Source organism: Artemia franciscana, chromosome 9 (genome assembly GCF_032884065.1).
Source record: "Artemia franciscana chromosome 9, ASM3288406v1, whole genome shotgun sequence".
Taxonomy (NCBI): domain Eukaryota; kingdom Metazoa; phylum Arthropoda; class Branchiopoda; order Anostraca; family Artemiidae; genus Artemia; species Artemia franciscana.
Genome location: NC_088871.1, coordinates 22,803,493 through 22,823,414, shown reverse-complemented (window position 1 = coordinate 22,823,414; position 19,922 = coordinate 22,803,493). Strand labels below are relative to the sequence as shown.

Here is a 19,922-nt window from a genome sequence, read left to right as displayed (position 1 = left end):
AATTATGTTATAATATTGAAACCTTTAGAAATGAACCTACTGCTTGAAAGACTTTTTCCAGCATTCATTCAGTAGCTACCAATTTTATATACCTTGATCTTTAGTTATCAGTTTCTTTTTCTTTTGCTTTAATTCTAAAAACGCAATTCCTGTTATTTAAATAGAATTTTAAGCCATATCAATTTATTTTCTTCAAAATTTAGGAAATGTACTTGCATATCTTTAAAACCTTATAAATTGGGATTGAGCAAAGTTGTGAAGATAAAAACAATTTTATTGTACTTTATTTAAGCAGAAGGTCCATTCCACAAGGTTTCACTTTCATAACACACAGGTTTTAAAGATCATCAAAGGCCAGGACCCTCTAGAGGGAGAAGAGGTGGAGGTAGAATAACTGAATAACAACCTGAAATAAAAAACCTAAAAAACAACTGAATAAAAAACCTGATATCAAACAGGAATTTAAAACTCAAGTGATATATTTTTTTTCGTAAGGCTTTTTGAATGCTTATTGATTTGCAGGAATGATATTATCAGAGAGTTGTATTAGGTAGCAAAATATTATTTTGTGAAAAAAATCATATTTACAACTTGTCATTTGTACTGATCCCTATTAATTACTAATGTAGGAAAACAGTCTTTCTTTTCTCCTTTTTTTTTATCTTATTTTTTTTTTTTTATGTGTTTGTGCTGTTGCATTGGTGATTTCTTTTTTCATTATAGTAGAATCTCTGATTATACTGTGCTTGGAAAGTGATTAGCATTCAAAAAGACCTTATAAAAAACAGATTCCCTCTTGAAAGTTTGAATTGCCATTTAAAATAGAATTTTTTTTATTCAGTTGACTTGTCACCATTGCCTGAGAAACAATCTCTTTTATTTATTGTTTTTCTTTTTATATTGCCCTGCTTACTTTTGTATGCATGTTTTGTTCTTAATTAACAAACAAACACAACTTGGAAACAATAGAGAAATTTTTTCAAGACAGTAGAATAATTCCACTGCCTCAATAAAAATTTTGCTATTGTTTTTAAGTTGTGCTTTTTGTTATGGAAAGGCAGTGTAGTCTTTGTTGCAATTTTTGTTCTTAATTTTGCACTGCGGACAGTTGAGGAAAGTTGCTGGCTGAAGTGTTTCCTTTGACCTCTCTTTTTTGGGCTTGCTGTGACCGTCACAGTCAGGTTTCTAGTAAAAAAAAATTTTTTCTTCATACTTGAATATAAAACCAGTATCTAACAAAATAAATAGTTGTTCCCATAGGGATTGTTATTTGACCTTCAGACTATTTTTAGCAGGATAGCAATTTCATATTTTGATTTATAACAATTTGAACAGGATAAATCCTTTTATTAGATCATGAAAAAATCACCAAATATACTCATGTTTTGATCATATATACAGTTATCATCATCAGCAGAAATATTGAAGCATTTCTGCTAATGATAGTCACTGTATATATGATCAAAATATCACGTATTATTTTTTTACTGTCTAATGCTACTACTGCTACTACCATCTACTCAGCACAGCACCAAGCTGCCTGAGGCCAACATAGCTATGCATGCTCATCCTGCATCCACATATGTTCAAAGTCTTCCTCTTTGCACCCTCCCAGGAAGTCTCCATTTCCTTCAAATATTTCTTTATGACATCCTCCCTCCTTGACTGCAGATAACCTGCTTTCCCTCTAGCCCTGGGCGGTTTGCTGAGAAGGACAATATTTGGCAATCTATCATCCTTCATCCACTGAATGTGCCCTAGCATTCTCAACCTTTTTATTACTCTAGCCTTAGGAAGTGGGATTGAACCACTCTTTTAACACAACCTACTGTTTGAAATACCATTAGTCAGCTAAGTACCCAAGACAATATGTAGCCAGTTTCTTGGAAAACATCTAGCAAATCTTAATCTGGTTTTCAGAACGCCCATGCTTCCAAGCCATCTTGGCAACTGCCATCACCGTACCTTATAATATTCTAATCTTGGTTTGCACACTTTTCCTCCTATTCTTCCAAACTTTTTTTTAACTATGAAAAACCACCCTGAGCCTTGGCTATTCTGCATTTAATATCTTCACTGCTTCTGCGTTTTGCACTAATAATACTATCAAGGTAAGTGAAGCTGTCCATCTGATCAATCATTTCATTGCCTAATGTCATATTTCCATCTTTGATTCCTAGCCTTAGTGGCTTAGTCTTCTTAACATTTTTTTTTGCCTATTCTAGCACCCTGAACTCACAACACTTCTAAAAGTTTATTCATTTTGCTCACACTTTCATCTAAGATGCTTAATTGTCATCATCGTCATAAAATTCCAGGGAGTTTTTCCTCCCTATTTGATTCTGTGTTCTCCCATTGCCTTTCCTGTGCTTCTTAAGACAAAATCCATCACAATTATCCATATAAAGGACAACAAAACACAACCCTGCTTAACTTCTGATTTAATTTGAAACCAGTTGCTGACCTCATTTCCTACCTTAACCACAGCAATGTTATTTTTGTACATAAAACCAATCACTTTAATTTATTTTTCTGGTATATCATACAAGGGTAAAACCTTTGCTAAAGCTCTTCTATCAACAAAATCAAAAGCTTGCTCATAATCTATAAAAATGAGGGCCAAAGGGTGTTCTTTATTTCAGGCACTTCTCAATTATTAACCTAAGAGCAAAAATTTGATTGACAAATCCTCTTCCTTTTCTAAACCACATTTTTCTCCACATAAAACTATGTCTACAGCATCTCTAAGTCTAAAAAGTATCATATTAATAAGTAATTTGCAACCTATAGAGACCAGGCTAATGCCTTGATAATTACTGCACTCACTCTTATCACCTTTTTTTTTTACTGTGGTTTGTTTAAGGTTTTTTTTTAAATCACTAGGTACTGCCCCTTTTTCAAAATCATATTCAAAATCCCCAGTAACTTGTTTCTAACCTCAGAGTTGCCATATTTGAGAAGCTCGTTTACCACATATCAGCATCTGGAGCCTTATTATTTTTTAATCCTTTTAGTACTTCACTACCTCTTCCTCACAAAACAAATCTTCCTTCACATCCAAGGTATCACAAACTTTTTATTTTCCTCTGTATCTTTTCCTGCAACTCTATCTTGTTTTAGCACATTTTTAAAATGTTTCTCTTTAACTCTTTTCTTATCACTAATTGTGACCGCATTCCTGTCTTTAACTGGGACAAGTCCAGATTGACCACTATCTCTGAATTTATTATCATGTCATTACAGTATTTGATTATTATACTGTCTAGCTGCATCTTCCAGACTCTTGGCAATTTTGTCCTGGCCTCCACATCATATCCCCATAATTCATATTTTTAAAGCTTGTTCCACTATCTTTACATTCCTTTTGTTTTCGTACGATCCATCACTCAGATAATTCTTGCACAAGTCCCTTCTTCTCTCAGTTAAACATAAAGCTGTTCCACTAATATTTCCAGATGGAGTCCTAGCTTTCTTTCCCAAAACACCATCAGCAGCTTCACAAATTGTTTCCCTAAAGTTATTCAGTCCATCCATCTTACACATTGTCAAATTTTAATTTCTTTGGTTTAGTATTTAACTGTTCCTGGAAAGATTTGCTCAAATTCTTATCCTGGAGTCTACCAATATCATAACTTCACAAGAAAAAATTCTGAAATATCAGCTTTAAATTTACCCTGGATACTATTAGATGATGCTCTTTACTTTTAACATGAATTATAGCACTCCTATGTACGCTAGTATCTTGTATGTATCCTGCCAGACTTTTGTTTACAGTCTTCAGTTCACTAAATTTACCTAGATTAGAATATCATCTATCCCTATTTCTACTAACCTGGACTTTTAAATCTCCTAGTAAAAACACCATGTTTCTACCAAAGACTCGGTCTATTTGCTCCTGTAACTTTGAGTGAAACTCATCTGAGTCACTAGTATATCCATCTGTCCGTTCTACAGAGACATATGACAGATGAAAAACTACTCCAGGAGGATATAGAAAGTTCAAGTGAATGGTGCAGGGTAAACTATATGGTTTTAAACACTTCAAAGTGCGCTGTCATGCACTAACTCTGTAGAAAGTTGGTTGGAATTTCGCATCCTTAGTATTTGATTGGAAGTAGTCAAAGAAGTAACCAAAATTGGAAGTAGCCAAGGTAGCAGAGGTGAGGACTATCCACGATCTTGGCATATTATTTGATCCGTTATTAAAGTTTGATGAGCATATGAGGATTGTCTCGGGTAGAGCCCAGTTTACATTGTCTAGAATTAAAAGAGTATTTTTGAAGTTTAACTTGAATTTTTTTTTTTTAATCTAGAAAAGTCAAAGGTCCGCCCTATCCTTGAATATTGCTCTCCAGTATGTTACCCTATAAATAAAGATGATAGGAAGAAAATTGAATCCGTATAAACATCTGCTACAAAGCAAATTCCCTACCTGAGGCGTTTTCTCAAAACTAAAAGCTAAGTTCCTCAAAAGGATCTAACTTTGCTAAGGACATCTTTATGCATTTTAACCATATATATACTTTTTTCTCAAATTGAAAGCTAATTTCCTCAAAATAATCTAACATTGCTAATGTTATCTAATACATTTCAACCATATACATCCTTGTTTCTCAAAACTAAAAGCTAAGTTCCTCAAATTGATCTAACATTGCTAAGGATATCTCTATTTGAACCGTTATTAGTCATTAAGGAAAGGCAATGTGGTCTTCAAGATTCCTATGTTGATTGAATATTTTCGGATATAGAGCATGGGAGGGAACTGGCGTCTTTTTTCAATTTGAAATATCTCAACCTGTATTCTTTTTTCAATATTCTTGGTGTTTTCACTTGTCTGCCATCCTACAGATGATATCATTCTTTTGTCAATTCCAGTATATACTTTACTAAGCTAGATATCTGATTACTATGGTCTGGGTATGAGCTACCACCCCTAGAGCTAGTTGGTCTCATTGATTCTAGACATTTTCATGCTCCAGTTGTGTTATCTCTGTTCAAGAGTTTGATCAAAACCTCAGCTGAACACGAAAATAAGCACAATATTTGTTGGTAATATTGCTTACTTAATGAGTCAGCGTTGATGAATTCAATGCTTGCCATATAGCAAGAATCTCAATATGCACTGTCTATTGTGAATTACTAACAATGTGCAATACAGTAATTGGATAATCTTTGAAATATCCAATAAAATCAACTTAAATTGTAAATATCAATCTATTTTACTACAACAAATTTCAAATGCATGAAATAAATCCCTGAAATACAAAATTAGTAAACTGATCAAAATCTACAGGTATTATACTGATGGAATATCTGGACTAAAATCAAACAGGGAAAACCACCCAGCCACACAAACTTAATATCCATACCAGATACTGGTTACTAAACATGCGAATTATACAAATTTATTAAAATAATCTTCAATACTGAAGTTCATATCCATATCCACTAAATCCACTAAAATAATAATCCAAACTTTCACTTCCTCTTATCCGTTCCTACACCTGTACAATTTACTCTGTTATGGAGAGATTCCACTCTTGCAATCTCAATGCACACCCAAACTCTGCTCTCCAATTAACTCAACTTGATTTTCTTCTATTCTCCAAAGTAATTCATCACTCTGAAAAAGTTGGACGATTTTTTGTTTTTCTCTTATAGTTAAATTTTTCTTAGTCTTAAGTCTCCATTGCTGATATAATGTCTTTTTCCTAGGTGAAGCAAAGCTAAAAAAAATGTTTCAACTAACAGAATAGTTTCTTAATTCCGCGTTTCTTTGTGTAATTTACATAGGCTACAATAAGGTAAGTAAGCTTGTAGCTGCCACCAGTATTTGCTCTCTGGCAACTGCTGCTGTCAGCAGCAGTTGTATTACACCTAACACTGGCACCAGTATTTGTTCTCTAGCACCACCAGTGCCAGCATTGATGCCACTAGCTACTTGCCTAGATGTTGTGTCCAACAGTCTCTTGTGGACCATTTGTGACAGGCCACAGAGTTCAAGTAGCTCAACAGCATTTGTATAAATGAGATGACTCTACAATGTAGAGTCTACATGTTTGTGCTGGGGATCTCTTAAAATGTTTTCTTTATTTTTGGAAACATTTTCTGATGATTTTTGTGAATCCTTTTTACTTTCCTGGAGCTCCCTATTTAAATTTGAATATCCCCACTACACACCCTTCTTCCTTGTTTTTTTTTCTTTCTTGTGTTTTAAATACGCACTAATTTGGATGGATTATTCCCAATCTTCGTTTAATCTATTCCATGGATAAATCAAGTGGTTGGTGATTGACTAGGAAAACCATGTTGTAAGAACTGCATTTAACACAACATCACCATTGAACCTTTTTTTTTAACATTCAATTGACTACTTGATTACCATAAATAAAAACATTCGAATTGGAACCTTGGACATTTGTTTTTAGACTCAAACCTATTTCTTTATGAATCTGTCTTTGTAAATGGATTAATACCTTAATCAAATTTTTTATATTAGGCAATGTATTAAAGTTAAATATTGGTCTTTGGTATTGTAATATTCTCTAAATTGGGTTTTGTATGGTAGCACCAGTAAATTGTTTCTCTCAATTGATTTTGACCTGAGAAAGTATAAGCAGGCTTTTCCCTTAAATCTTCCCTTTTCAGGGAAGCTGTATGGTTCAAAACAGCTGCACCAAAGTAATGTTTATTATTATAAACATTACTGTTTATAATATGAAAATGCTTAGAAAGTAAATGCATGACTTTAGGCTCATGCAAGGCAGAACAATGACTCATTATAGTTGCCATTCTGTTCTCATTGAGTTAACATCGAAAGTGGATTATAATCAAGACAGAAAGTAAGGATTAAAAGTTGACCTATTTTAAACTACATCTTAACGCTCGACTAAGCGGGTGATTGCTAATTGCATCAGTGTTACCTGTTTATGGATGTTTGCCAAGTGAAATAGCAGTTAATGTAATCAGAGGTGATTGCTGTCTTATTTCAAAGCGCTGGCTTGTTATTGTTTATCTTGACTTTGTTTGAAAGCGAGCACCTCTGGATTTTTATTTCTTAGATGAAAGGGGCCCTTGCGATTACCTGCGATCATTTACGCAGAGATGTTCTCCTTTTCCGGTGAAATCAATGTGTATTAGCCACGCCTCATGCCGGAGACAAGCATAGACGCTATATCTAATGGATTAAAAGGATATTTGGAGCAGCTGCATTCTGGCGAAAGCGGGCCGCAAGTGATAATTGGTTTTAGTACATACAGAGGCGCTTGCGTGTAAGTTTCTCTCTATGGCTTTTTAACGTGATTAAAAAGGCAGATCGGTATTAAGTGGTATCAATATGTCAGTGACGAAAGAACACTTCGACCGCCGTATGGATGAGCTGTAACAACTAATTTTGAAACTTCAGACTTAGAATAAAGTGTTAAGAGCAGAAAACAAACTGCTAAAGACTGAGCTGACTCATGTCAAGGCTACTGCTCTACAGTCGGAAATATATGCTAGAAGAAATAACATTCTGATACACGGTGTTGAGGCTCCACAAGGAACTGAAAACCTGCAAAATACCGTAGTGACATTCCTCCAGTCTAAGCTAGGAATTACAGATGCCGACCAGCTACGTATGGGTACCATGCATCGCATTTATAAAAAATGACTCCCTTTCAATCTGCAGCCGTTCCGAATCTGGGACGTAATGCACAAAAACAAAAAGTTGCTGAGCCGATTTTTATTCGCCTTGGTGACAATGACCGCTCAGCCATTATGAAGGAGTGTGGAAAGCTGAAAAAGACGGGTTTCAGTGTGTCAACAGACTTACCAGCTGAGCTCGGTAAAAGAAGAAAATAATTACTAGCGCTAAGGTACAAGCTGAAAACTTCGAAATCAGCAGCTGAAAAGGTTGCACAGACATGGGTGGTCTAACGAGGAAAAAGACTGTGGTTGGATGTAAAAAAGTCGCAAAGTTCTGATTGGTCTAAATTTTCTAACGAGTGCTTTGATCCGTTTACACTGAGAATAACGGCACAACCTGACGATCCTGATTCGGATTCTTAAAGATTTTAGAGTTCAGTTTTTGTGGTTATAATAGCAGAAGCGGGCAAGAATGTCATTGATCAATAAGTGGTTTCCGCTCGCCTAAGTGATTGATGCTTTTTTCAAAAATGTCTCATTTTACTTTTTTTTCTGTGTTTTGTAAATATTCATGTTTGTTTGCGTTAGTTTTCTGTTGCAGTTTGGAAGAAATTCATTCGAGTGTGCACTTTTTTCACGGCTCTTCACTTCGCTTCAAGATACGACCGCACTCCTCCGAAAGATTTTGGTAAGTTTGGAGTTCCCACACTTTGTCCCCGGGGTGTAATGCCTTGCCGATAGCTCAGATTAGGTCAGAACAGTTAGAAAAATCGTTTTGAATTTGGAAGAAATATGTGACCGAGTAATAAGTAATGAAACAGATTATTCTTTGTTTAGTAGTAGTAAGTTTCCTCGAACTAAACATACTCAAATAATAAATATGGCCCAAGGATGCTCCAAATCTCAGCTCAGTCTAATTCAACTGAACCGTCAAGGATTATTTTCGTCACTTATAGATGTAATGACCATGTGTCGGCAAGTACAGCGTGATGTTCTGGGACTTCGCAGAACATTCCTGACGAGACATAATGATATCCTGTTAGATATCCCCGGGTACACATCGAATTTTATACGTAGAAAAGATACGAGACGAGGAGGATTGGCAATCTACACAAAGAGTGAATACCCAGTTTATATAAATAACCAACTGACTCGGAACGTGGAGGGTGTATATGAATCACTTTTCCTCGAAATGTTGCTTCCTTCACGAAGAAAGGTAATTATTGGAGAAATTTACCGATCTCCATCAGGCTCTGTCTCTTCTTTTATGGATATATTATCGGAAACACTCCAGCTGCCGGAAAAACAGAATCATGATGTGGTCTTTATGGGCGATTTCAATATCAACCTGACCCATCCCCTTACAATTAGCGCTAGACCTCCTCACGCTCACGTCTGGATCTACCCTCTATCCGTCAATCACAATCCCCACAAGAGTTTCGGAAAATACTCTAATAGGCAATATTTTCTCGACTTTATTTCCACTCTCATCTTCAGTCATCGTTAGTGATATGTCGGATCATTTCCCCCTATTCACCGTCTTCGAGACATCAAATTTAACAAGATCATTTTCGAGAATAAGAGAAGACGTACCGATTATTGACCTACGTGAAGAAAATTTAAGGTCATTAAATGATGAACTGGAGAAAATTAAATGGGATAGTGGTATGGAAAAAGAAGATTTGAACGATGGTTTCGAAGTATTCCATAATACGTTTACAACATTATACAAAGCACATTGTTTTAAAGAAAAAGCAGCTAAACATTGGAGAAAAAATACCCCAATTTATCGTAGGCTACTAAGAGTTTACTCAGATCTATTAATAAGAACAAGCTTTGGGCTGAATATCGTAACCGACCAAGTATAGCTAGCCTAGAAATCTATGGATCTTATAAGAAATGCCTCCAATCAATTCTCAGAAAGGCCATAAGAGAATATTTTAATGCAAAATTAGCTGAAAGTGGTAAGGATGGAAGGAAAGTTCGGAAGACAATTAATTCACTGTTACGACCCAACGACCAAAAATCTGAAATACCCTCCAAAATTACTATTGATGGGAACCTTTACTGAGCAAACCGAAGTTGCGAAAGCACTTTGCACTTTCTTCGCCAGCATTGGAGAGAAAACGGCGAACACAGTAACACCCCAAGCAAAATCCTACAAGGATTTTCTAGGTCCAACGTGTGTTAAGTCAATGGCAGTCATTCCCGTAACTTCTCTCGACGGCTCAATGATTGTCAAAAACTTTCGACCACGTTCACACGAAAGTGTTGAAAGCAGTGTTGCCGTCTGTATTACAACCGTTAACACATTTGATAAACCTCTCATTGCGGAAGGGGGTATTTCCATCACTCCTCAAGAAAGCACGAATAGTACCTCTCCATAAAGGTGGCCCTCAAGATGACCCATCTAACTTTCGACCCATCTCAATTCTCTCGGTATTTTCCAAAGTCTTCGATAAACCTATGACGAATCAACTTTACTCTTTTCTCGAAGCGAAGGCATTCCTCAACCAACGACAATATGGATTCAGACCAGGACATTCAACTGAAGATGCACTGACGTAACTGAGCTTATTTATCAACAAAGCACTTGACCTGGGACTTTTGCCAGCTGCTTATACTTGATATCAAAAAAGCATTCGACAGTATGGATGATGGAATTCTACTAGGTAAACTAGAACACATCGGCGTTAGAGGAGAGACACTGAAATGGTACCAGTCCTACCTTAGCAATCGGTGCATGTACATAGGCGAAGATCCGTTGAACGATATCGTGGCAAATTTCGGTGTGCCACAGGGGTCGATCCTAGGTCCTCTGTTATTCCTGATTCATGTGAATGACCTAAGTCGTGTTCTGAACCCAAGATTCAGGACCTCACGGTGCTGCAAACTCTGCTGTGATAAAGATACTTCAAATAATGACAACGACCCTAGTGAGCTGCTGGCAGTCGCCGACGATACTACAATGGCCTCCTGTGACTCTGGCATGACATCACTCCAGAGAAAACTAGAGATTGTCTCAGAAGAAACTTACGTCTGGATGGATGCAAATCGATTTGTAATAAATGTCGACAAATCATGTGTGCTATTCTTTTCAAGGATTGGAACTATTCATCCAGAAATAACTGGAATTACGGCTTCTAGAGGAATGATCAGGCGGCCAGAAAAGGGTTTTGCGAGGTATCTAGGTGTACTCCTGGACGAAAACCTTTCCTTTCTAAATCACATCCAGGCTGTGGAGCTGAAACTCTCTTGCAATCTTGGTATCATCAGGAAACTGAATCACGTATTTCCTCAAAAAACCCTTCGTCTACTTTACAACGGACTTCTGAAGCCTCACCTGCAGTATTGTGCCATAATTTGGCAGACAACCTTCAAGTCACACCTGAAGAGGCTTGACTCAATCCACAAGCGTGTATTGAAAATTATTGGAGATGTAGACGACTATCTGTCCTTTGGTTCCCTTTACCGTCTGTCGTGCTCAGTTTTTCTTTTAAAATTTTTATCCGGTTTACTTCTATATCCCGCCCACAATCTGTTTTGGTTGATATCTGAACAACGTAATCAAAACACGCGCTCTGCCTTTGACCTTCAAGTGAGACGAACTCCAACAATACGTTCAGATTTTTCCCTGGATGTAGCATGTGCTAATGTGTGGAACATACTTCCAAAAGAGCTGAGATGTAGGAGCTCCCTCGGGTCTTTCAAAAATAATTTAAAGAAATCTTTAGTTGAAGGTCAATAAGTGCAAGATAAAAAAAAGAAAGATAAATTAAATTAGATGAGGTTTAGATTTTTAGTATATTTAGGTGAGGTGGTTGTACGTCCGGGGAAGGAGGGGGGAACCCTACAGTTAAGATTAAAAAAAATTATATAATGAGGAGTCGTGTGGTTGTGTCGAAGAGTGAAGTGAGGGCCGTACTGCGTGTTAGTGAAGAATCTTTTATGTTTATGGGTCTCAATGTGAGTTTTGTCACAGAGCAGTGTAATTTAAGTTTAGTTATTTCCTTTTTTTAATTAAACCTGATTGAACTCGAACTTGAACTGTATAAAAATCTTCTACAAAGACTCAAACTCCTAATGTTCTTTGGGATTTAAGTATCCCTCTACTCAACCATGGTCTTACTTTGAACTTTTTGTAACTTTCAGAACATGTTTTTTCCGGTTTGGCCTATGAGGTGATGTGGCTTATTTCTGCATTTTTTTTCTTGAAGTTCAAATTATGAAAAGTATTCTATGAAGAAGTAATTTTTTTCTTCTTGAAATTCAAACTATGAACACATTCTGTGAAGAAGTATTTTTTTTCTTGAAGTTCAAACTATGAAAATTGTTCTAAGAAAAAACAATTTTTTCCTGATGTTTGACCAATGAGAACCGTTCTATGAAGAAGCATTTTTTTTCTTGAAGTTCAAACTATGAAAACCATTCAATGAAGAAAAAAAGATTTTTTTCTCGAAGTTTGAACTTTGAAAACCATTCTATGAAGAAGCAATATCTTGGGAAGTTACAGTCTACACCATTCACTTGTGAAGCTTAACACGTTCCTGGTAAACTTTATACTAGGAGATAATTTATTCATTCAAAGGTAGGAACTATTTACAATCTTTTCTGTGGTTCACTTTGGCAAAATGTGCCCAAACTTGAAGCTATTGCGATAGTATAAACTTGACGCTGGTTCATAGAGATGTCATCATTGGTATTTTTTTTTACTTATAGTTATGTTTGCTTCTAGGAGTTTTGAAATCTTACTTATTTTAAGTATAATCTTAACAGGGTCTCATAACAGTGTCTGTGATTGCTTCAAAATCTGTTCCAAGCATTTTCTCAATAGATGATCCCATCAAATTTGAAAGTAGTTTTCTATAACTCAAGATCATCAAAATTACTTATGTAGTTTCTCAGTTTCGGAAGCCACGCTGCCATGCGCTGCCATATTTGTTGCCAAACATATATGCAGTCAATGGAAAATCAACCTTTCTATTTATACTTATTTATACTATTCATTCAGGCGTACTAAAAGTTTTAAAATATTATGTAGTTGCGCACTAAATATTAGGGGGTAGGTCATTAGACATTTTTATTGATGGGAGGGGGGAGGGTAAAGCTGCAAAGAGCACATTCTGAGGCCCAAATTTTTAAACATCCCATGAGAGGCCTTTTGTATCAAGATTGAAGATACATTCACCTCCTAAAATCCCTTTGTTTGGAAAAAAAATGGGTTAAATATATAGCATAGGTACAAAAAGAAAGCTAGCCCCCTCTTTTTTAGAAACTGGCAGTTATTAACAGATGGTGATAGTTTTTGGATATGGAAACACTCCTATAAAATAAGAAATTAGGACAATCTGCACGAGTTTCATTGGTGTGGCAGCCTCCCGCATGTTTTGGAATATTCTATTCCATTGCTTAACAATTTTCTCAAATAAAATTGCAAAAGAGTGACGTTGCAAATACTAGAGGTACATACTTTTGGAGTTCACGCGATGGCTTATCCGGGTGTCTCTTCGATGGTAGGGAGAGAGGATACAAATCTCTTTATTTTAAATAACTTCGAAGACCACACTGCCTTTCCATGACGAAAGTAAAACAGTTCAAAATACGGATGAAACCTTTTAATTGACAGTGAACAGATATAAAACTATTTAACTGGGTATTTCGAACACATATACAGTGTTCATCATAAGCAGTAAACTGTTCACTGTCAATTAAATGGTTTCATCCCTATTTTGAACTGTTTTACTTTCTTTATTTTAAAGATTTTCAAAAGAGTAAAGTAGTTTGGTTTAAGGACATATTTGCGAAAAAAAACTGTAAAATTTTTCAGAGAATCTAGACAATATGATTTCATTTAGGGATTTAGAAGTGAAATTGTATTGAGTTGTCAGTAATGATGCCTCTATGAATTCTACGACGCCCATAGCCACTACCCTTTTCTTTCTCAGTGCTTTAAGATCACGGAGAAGTTTAACAGCTATTCCCTCAAGACGTAGGTGTTATTAGTTTTCTTCAAGATTTCTTTGACTGTTACGTAATAGGGAGTTACTTATTATATAATAAGGAGTTGCTTGTTACGTAATAGGTAGTTGTATGTTACGTAATAGGGAGCTTTGTTTCTTTTGTTGTTATATAATCTCGTATTACGAGTTAAATGTTTTGAGGATGACGTCATCTTTCGTGACTTATAGAGCTCAGGGCCCGTAGAGAACCCCAGGCTGTAACTAAGGATGGCGCTCACATGGATATTACCTAATAACGATGCACATAAATTTGTCTATTAATAAAACGTCTATGTACAAACAAAGCCTTCATTGTTTAGATTTCTTGTTTCAGGATATAACTACAATATATTTTACTATTGCAGTTTATGGGTCTTGTTTCCAATGTGTATAGGTATGCCCGTTCAAGATTGCCTTTAATATAAGTTTAAAAATATGTTTAGCGAAGAGGAAAAGATAAACTTTTGATGGGTATATGAAGGTGTACATTATTCTAGCCATAATGATACTCTTGGTTTTAATTTACCTCTGCTTATGCATTCAATCTCCAATAGAGTAAAAGACTCCATTATAAAGAAAATTTTCCAAGAACTATCCCCATAGCTTTCTGATAACACCCTCTAATGCATTAGTGAACAAACAGGTGTGCATGAACTGAAAATCCAGTTTCCAGTAATTTATTTTCTCCCCGCATGTGAATTATCTTAGCGATAGGAAACGTGCAATTCATTGCTTCATTAAATCATCTCCACTAGAAAGTATTTTTCAAGTCATAACAATATTAATTTCATTTTGGTCAAGGTGGTTAAGGTACGATTCCTAGAGCGGAAAAAAATTCGGATTATAAAGGCTCCCATAGCAAAAATTCTTGAAGAGAAAATTGTTTCGATGAAAAAAAGAAAAAAATCTTGATGAAAAAAATGCTTTTAGGGGAAAAAAGACTTGAAGGTAAAAACCTCAATTAACAATACATCTCTTAAAGTACTATTTAACACCCACTTGCGCGCCGCCTTTGCGTAATACCCACGTGTTTGCTGTCCTTAGTCACAACCGTGGGCTCCCCCACAGGCCCTTGGATCTAACAAGTCACGCAAGATTACGTCATTCCCAATAAATGTAACAAGGTGCATGAGATAAAGCAACAATCAAAGAAAAGATATTCCCTATTACGGAGCAAGATTTCACCCATTACATAACATGCAACTCTCTAATACGTAGCAAGCAACTCCCTACTACGGAACAGCCAAAGAAATCTTGAAGAAAATTTAAAACATATGCGTCTTGGGGGAATCGCCGTTAAATTTCTTCGTTACCTTACACCATTAAGGAAGAAAAGAGTAGCGTACATGGGCGTCGTGGAATTCGCAGAGGCATCGGTACTGTTTTCCTTGAGATAGAGTTCCTAAAACGCTTTTTTTCTCCTCTACCTCAAATGATCTGAATTGGCTCTGCACATGTGACCTGCTTAACAAATCTGTTTCACTTCATGACCATATTTTTGTGTTCTGTTTAGGCTGCTACAGTGTGACAATTACTGGTCTGCTAAACCCCCTTTTCGCATAGATTCTCACTTGAATAGTGTTGTATCTCAATAACTAACACTAAGTGAATGGTACTTATGCAATTTAATATTTTAACACAGGTGGACAAAGGTCTGACTTTTTGCGGCTGGGGGGGGGGGGGTGGTCAGTCGCTTTTTTCGAAGGGGGTATTACAAGCAAAAAAGTGCGCTTTAGGCCAGTACTTTTTTCAAACTGTATTTAGGCTATATCTCCCTTCCCCGATATTCATGTGTGTAGGTATGGTGTAACGCACTAATATTTCTATTTTTCAGCTTTGAGTGTGTGGTATGACTTCTACAATTGCTACAAGTAATGTTCAAAGAGTAAGATTACTGTACAAGACAATACTAAAACTTCACCGAGGTTTACCTTTAAGTGCCAAAGCTATAGGTGACATATATGTTAAAGATGAATTCAAAAGACACAAACAATGTAATGAATCTGAAGCAACCCTGTTTATGAAAGAATGGACAGTAAGTAGAGTATTACTTTACTCTAAGATGACCTTGCATGAACGAATTAAACTTGCCTGTCCACCTGCTAAGGGTTCTGAAACCAGACTGGGTACTCTTGTGACAGAATAATGTATCTTGAATGTCATGAAAAATTACGGAGTTTAAATCACTTGCTTGAGCCATCTAGCCAAGGTTTTGGGTTTTCGTCCCTTGCCCTCTTCCGCCTAATTGGGTTTGTAATTAAGGAAGACAAGCAATTGAATTTTTATTTAATTTCTAAATCTTATTTTTTTTAGAAGATAATTTTGTTTTTGTTTGAAAGGAGTACCAATCTTTGTCTTTTCACATGTTTTTCAAGCAAGCCTGCACTTAGGAATGTATTAAAGGCTCAAATGAATGTTTTGGACTTAGAAAATTAAAGATTTTCCCCCACTATGCATTTTTTAATGTTCCTTTGCCCTAAACTTTCCAAGAATTTTACCCTTAAAAATTGGAGCCTAATATTTTGAACTTAACCATATTTAAACATAATAATCATAAATATTTGCAGAGCGCCTATAGCCGTTTTTGGTATCTGTGACTAATTGTTTTGGAATGAGGGGGGGGGGGGTTGGTTAGATGTGTGACTCTCATAAATTTTTTTTACCAAATTAATACTTAACTTTGTCATTTTTTTTCCATAACAAAATCTTAACCAAAAAAAATTCTTTTAGCAAATATATTACTGACTCTTGAAGAAATAGACAGTGCTGTTCCACCTTCTGAATAAATTATTGTTTGAGGACGTGATGAACCTCCTCTTTAAATATTTATGTATAAGTATTTATTTTGAATGTTGTTTGCATTCTCAAATCCGATGTATCAACTTTCTACAATAAACAGACCAACTTGATAAGAAAAAGAAGGCAGGCATGATTTTTAGTTTTCCTCCCACCCTTTCACCAATAATAAAATATATTATGTGAGGTAAAGTGTAGTACGGCTGGACTTAGATATCCTTAATTTTGTGATAAGATATTTCTTTTTCGCTTTTTGGGATCTTACCTGCTGTTCAGGGGCTTTCATCACTTTGGGTCTAACCTCGCAGATTTTCCTGATGAAGTTGACCAAAATGTGTCGAATCAGACAGCTTTGCATAGAGAATTTGTTTCTATGTCTATTGTTGTATTCCCCTGCATGGTAGATTTTCTAGAAAAAAATTGCCGAGGGTGGTCCCTGTTATAGTTATATCATCAAATCCATTCATCTGGAGAAAAAAAATGCCTGTTTTTTTTTCTGTTTGATCAAATGTTTCAGCACTAAATATGTGCTATTTACTGTTTAGTCAGAACTCAGTTTCTGAATTTCTTTATTAAATTTCAAGAATCAAATTTGCATTGGAAATTTTTAATATTTGACTACATATTCCATGGAAAATTAATATGGACGTACAAAGTTAGATTGTAAATAGAGTCAAATCAGTTTGGTATTTGTGAGACATTACTAATTTGTAAGTTTCATTTTTTGGGAAACTGTTTCGCGTTATTTTTGTCTAATAGCTCAAGATGTAGATCTAAACAGATGGATATGGTTGGTAAAGGTTTTGAGAGCCTAAACTAGCCACGCTACTGGAAATAATTCTGCTCATTCTTACTATGACCATGACTATTTTTAATCTGAGCTCAAAGTTGAAGTGTCCCTATGTGCTACGAAAATAAAAAGTGGTCGGGAAGTTTCGCCCAATAATGTTTCTTGAGATACTGGCCCGGGGCGGTGAACTGTCCATGAGGGATTTTAAAAGGACTGCAATAGGAACTAGTAATACTCCACGGGTATTTTTAACTTTTACATATTTTAACTTTTGTAGATACTACTAAGGTTGATGAAATACAGGCTCTAGTCTGCTAGGGACACTGTTTATGCCTGGATTAATTACATTGCTAATATGATTCAAGACTCGCAGATGTTCTTCTTTGGTAAGCTTATTGATTAATAGTGATTCTTTGCAAAGTAAAAGTCTTGCATCATAATTTGAAGCTAAATATTGTTTAATATTGATGTATGTTTAAACTTTTTAGGGTTAGTGTTTTTTATGTGGAACAAGTGCTGAACTAAATTCTGAGCTTCTCATTAATTAGCGGGAAATTGTCAACCAAAGATTGTTAACTGATGTATTCTAAATTTAAAGTGGGATGGGGGTGACATTTTTTCTGCTATTTTCAAGCTTATTTACTGAATTACCATAAAAATGAAAGGAAAACCACTATCAAAGATGTTGTAAACATATGATACCGCATTATTAATTTTGCCCTTTGCCCTTTGTTTTCCCATTTCTGAAGACACTTGGCAAAAACTTATTAATTTGTTTTTTATTTGAATCGCTTTTTATTATAATCATTAGTTTGTTCAGTAGAGGATAAACTATACCGCTGAATCTATTTATGGAAGGGAAACGGAACCCTTTTAAAGGAATAATTTTGAGAACTAAACAAATGGATTTGAAAAAAAAAATTCAGTTTATTCTACTGAAGGTTTACACAGTTTTCACTTATCCCCTTCTCACCGAACCAATTGATGAATAGGACCTTTAAAGAATATAAACAAGTTTATGTTTTATTTAGACAAAATAAGGTTCTTTCCATACTGGTTACTTAGCGAGATCAAATTTGAAGTTAAATCAGGCGTCTTACTTTGCTGATATCTACTTTCTTTTCATCAAAGAAATTACATTAGTGCTTGTAAACTTCTTTATTCCTTATAGAATTACGCGATAACATTGGCCAAACAGCTTGGTGTAAAAGGTTTAAAAACGGGAATACCCATTGGACAGCATTTAGATGAAAGTTGGCTTCAAAATTTTCGAGATGAACAAGTGTTGCAACTATATGAACTTATGCAGGAAACAACAAAAGCAAAAGATTTCAGCGGTGAAATTATTGAGGATGAAGAAGAATCTCCCAAAACATAAAGAAAATAGCTTATGTTTTTAGTGGCAATGCTGGTCTTTACAACCTACCAATACTGCTGCGTTATTTTTCATTATTACGCAGGTGATACTTGCAATCGTTTGTCGAGTATTTGCGGCCCTGAAATTCAGAACAAGGCTTTAGAGTTTTTTTTTTGTTAGGATTTATGAAGTAATAAATAGGACTCGTTTTGACCCTTCCGTAATTTAAGTTTTCTTAACTTTTTTTTTTCTGTTTATTGACGCGTAAAAGAAGAAGTTTTATTTTACTCAGCGAACAAGTATACATTCAAGGGCTCTACCTATCAAATTTATTAGTTTACTCCAGATCAGATCAGCGCCAATAGTCGATTGGTTCTGATTTTGTCATTTTATCACCATCATCAGTGTTTTCTAGATATTTAGGACATGATTTTGTTCTTGACTCTTAAGTTGTTCTTATACCTGTATTCTTAAGTGCGTAAAAATTAAATTTTTCTTGAAATAGATTTATTTCTTATGTTTTGCATGCAAAATGGGTTTTTGGTCACGTGTTTAATTATTTAAGTTGTTTAACCAATGATGATGATGAGAAAAGGAGGGACTAATAGCAATTAATTAATATAAGCTGTTTCTTGTATTGGTAGGTTGTGTTTAGATACAGTGTGTAAATATTAAATTTATTGTAATTGACTGTAAGGCTAATTAAAATAAATTTGATCGATGTCTCTGTTGTTATTTTCAACGTTTTACAGTAGTAATAAGTAATACCTTTGTATTGCTTTCCTTTGCAAAGGAGAAACGTAGTTCAGTGTTTTTTTAGAATGTAAAGCGAAATATATGGAGATGCCTACCTGTAAAGCGTGTAATGGTAGGAGTAGTTTGATATTTAACATCGCTTGTGGGAGCACCAATGAGAGAAAAGGAAAGTAGACGTATGAAAAAAAGGTTTTTGACGTATTATCTGCTTTGAGATGATATGACAACGCCACAAAACTGGGAAAAACCAAAATACTGGGAAAAATTGGCACTATCGTAAGAATCATAAAATTTGTTGGTATGATCTATCCTCCTCTGTGCACCGGGCTGTTTTCATTTAGATGTATCTAATCGTTAAAGATGAAATGGGTATTTGGCTCTTAACTTCAAACTGAGTCAGCTGGATACTTTGAGTATTTTTTGTGTGTTCGATCCTCCAGTTGACCAACTACTGAATAATGCGGTGTATGTGACAAGGCGATTTCAAATTTAATTTCCTGTATCGTCTTTATTTAGCAATAAGGCTGATGTTGGCAGTGGTGTCATAGGGGGGATGTTTCCCCTTCCCACCTCCCTAGTTTTTGAAAAATGTATTTTT

General features: G+C 35.4%; 2 protein-coding genes across 4 annotated transcripts in view; both read left to right on the top strand.

Moving 5' to 3' along the window:
• LOC136031153 (protein seele-like) overlaps positions 1-19,922 on the top strand; it is a 66,154-nt gene that overhangs the window by 2,859 nt on the left and 43,373 nt on the right. The gene's annotated exons all lie outside the window — the stretch shown is intronic.
• On the top strand, positions 8,215-19,289 carry LOC136031154 (succinate dehydrogenase assembly factor 3, mitochondrial-like). Of its 2 annotated transcripts, none has more exons than XM_065710483.1 (3): positions 8,215-8,314; positions 15,460-15,660; positions 18,383-19,289. In XM_065710483.1, exons 2-3 carry the CDS (start codon positions 15,475-15,477, stop codon positions 18,587-18,589), a joined length of 393 nt encoding a protein of 130 aa, XP_065566555.1. In that variant the 5' UTR covers positions 8,215-8,314; positions 15,460-15,474; the 3' UTR covers positions 18,590-19,289. The 2 variants fall into 2 exon arrangements, with proteins under 2 accessions (XP_065566555.1, XP_065566556.1); XM_065710484.1 differs by lacking the exon at positions 8,215-8,314 and adding an exon at positions 12,191-12,214.

Bases quoted from the DNA above. Each gene is read 5' to 3' on its own strand.
- LOC136031154 (XM_065710483.1), top strand. From the start codon at position 15,475: ATGACTTCTACAATTGCTACAAGTAATGTTCAAAGAGTAAGATTACTG. The intron at 15,661-18,382 runs GTAAGTAGAGTA...TATTCCTTATAG, and splicing joins TGTTTATGAAAGAATGGACA to AATTACGCGATAACATTGGC.